Source organism: Bison bison, unplaced genomic scaffold, assembly GCF_000754665.1.
Source record: "Bison bison bison isolate TAMUID 2011002044 unplaced genomic scaffold, Bison_UMD1.0 scf7180017864325, whole genome shotgun sequence".
Taxonomy (NCBI): domain Eukaryota; kingdom Metazoa; phylum Chordata; class Mammalia; order Artiodactyla; family Bovidae; genus Bison; species Bison bison.
Window position 1 is genome coordinate 1,211,810 of NW_011494897.1, and position 505 is coordinate 1,212,314.

General features: G+C 74.7%; 1 protein-coding gene across 4 annotated transcripts in view; it reads right to left on the reverse strand.

The window, feature by feature from the left end:
- MARC1 (mitochondrial amidoxime reducing component 1) overlaps nucleotides 1-443 on the reverse strand; it is a 41,061-nt gene extending 40,618 nt beyond the window's left edge. For all 4 annotated transcript variants that reach the window (XM_010853262.1, XM_010853263.1, XM_010853261.1 and 1 more), the window contains exon 1: nucleotides 151-443. In XM_010853262.1, coding sequence (XP_010851564.1) covers nucleotides 151-422 — 272 coding nt within the window. In that variant the 5' untranslated portion in view covers nucleotides 423-443. The remainder of the gene's footprint in view (nucleotides 1-150) is intronic.
- Between the last annotated feature and the right edge of the window lie 62 nt (nucleotides 444-505).

The following is a 505-nucleotide window of genomic DNA, read 5'->3' on the forward strand; positions in this document are numbered from 1 at the left end:
GAGGTGATGGCCGCCTTTTCTCTATTTCCTTGCCTGCCTCCGTCACCCCCCTCGCCATATCCCATTTTGTAAGGGAAGGATCCTGCAGGCCTCCTCCGCTCCCGCTGGCGTTCCGAGCCCATCCCGCGCTGTTCCCGCGCCCAGCCCTACCTGTCCCGCAGGTGGCCGCTGCGCAGCCCCAGGGCCGTGCACTCGGCTGCGTCCACCGACACCCCCTTGCAGGACTTGATCGGGTAGATCCACAGCTCGCTCACCGTGCCCACCTGCTGCAGCCGCCCGCGCCGCCGGGACCGCGCGCGGCGCCAGGCGACGGCTCCCAGCGCCACAGCGGCCAGTCCCAGGGCGGCCACCCCCAGCCAGCGGGGCCCGGGCGGCGCGGGGAGGCCCGGGCGGGCCAGAGCCGAGGAGCCGGCGGCGCCCATGACCCAGCGATCGCTGGTGCGGCGGGGCCCACCAGGGACGTGCCAACTTGAGCCCGGCGGGAGCGCGCCCGCCGCCCGGGGCT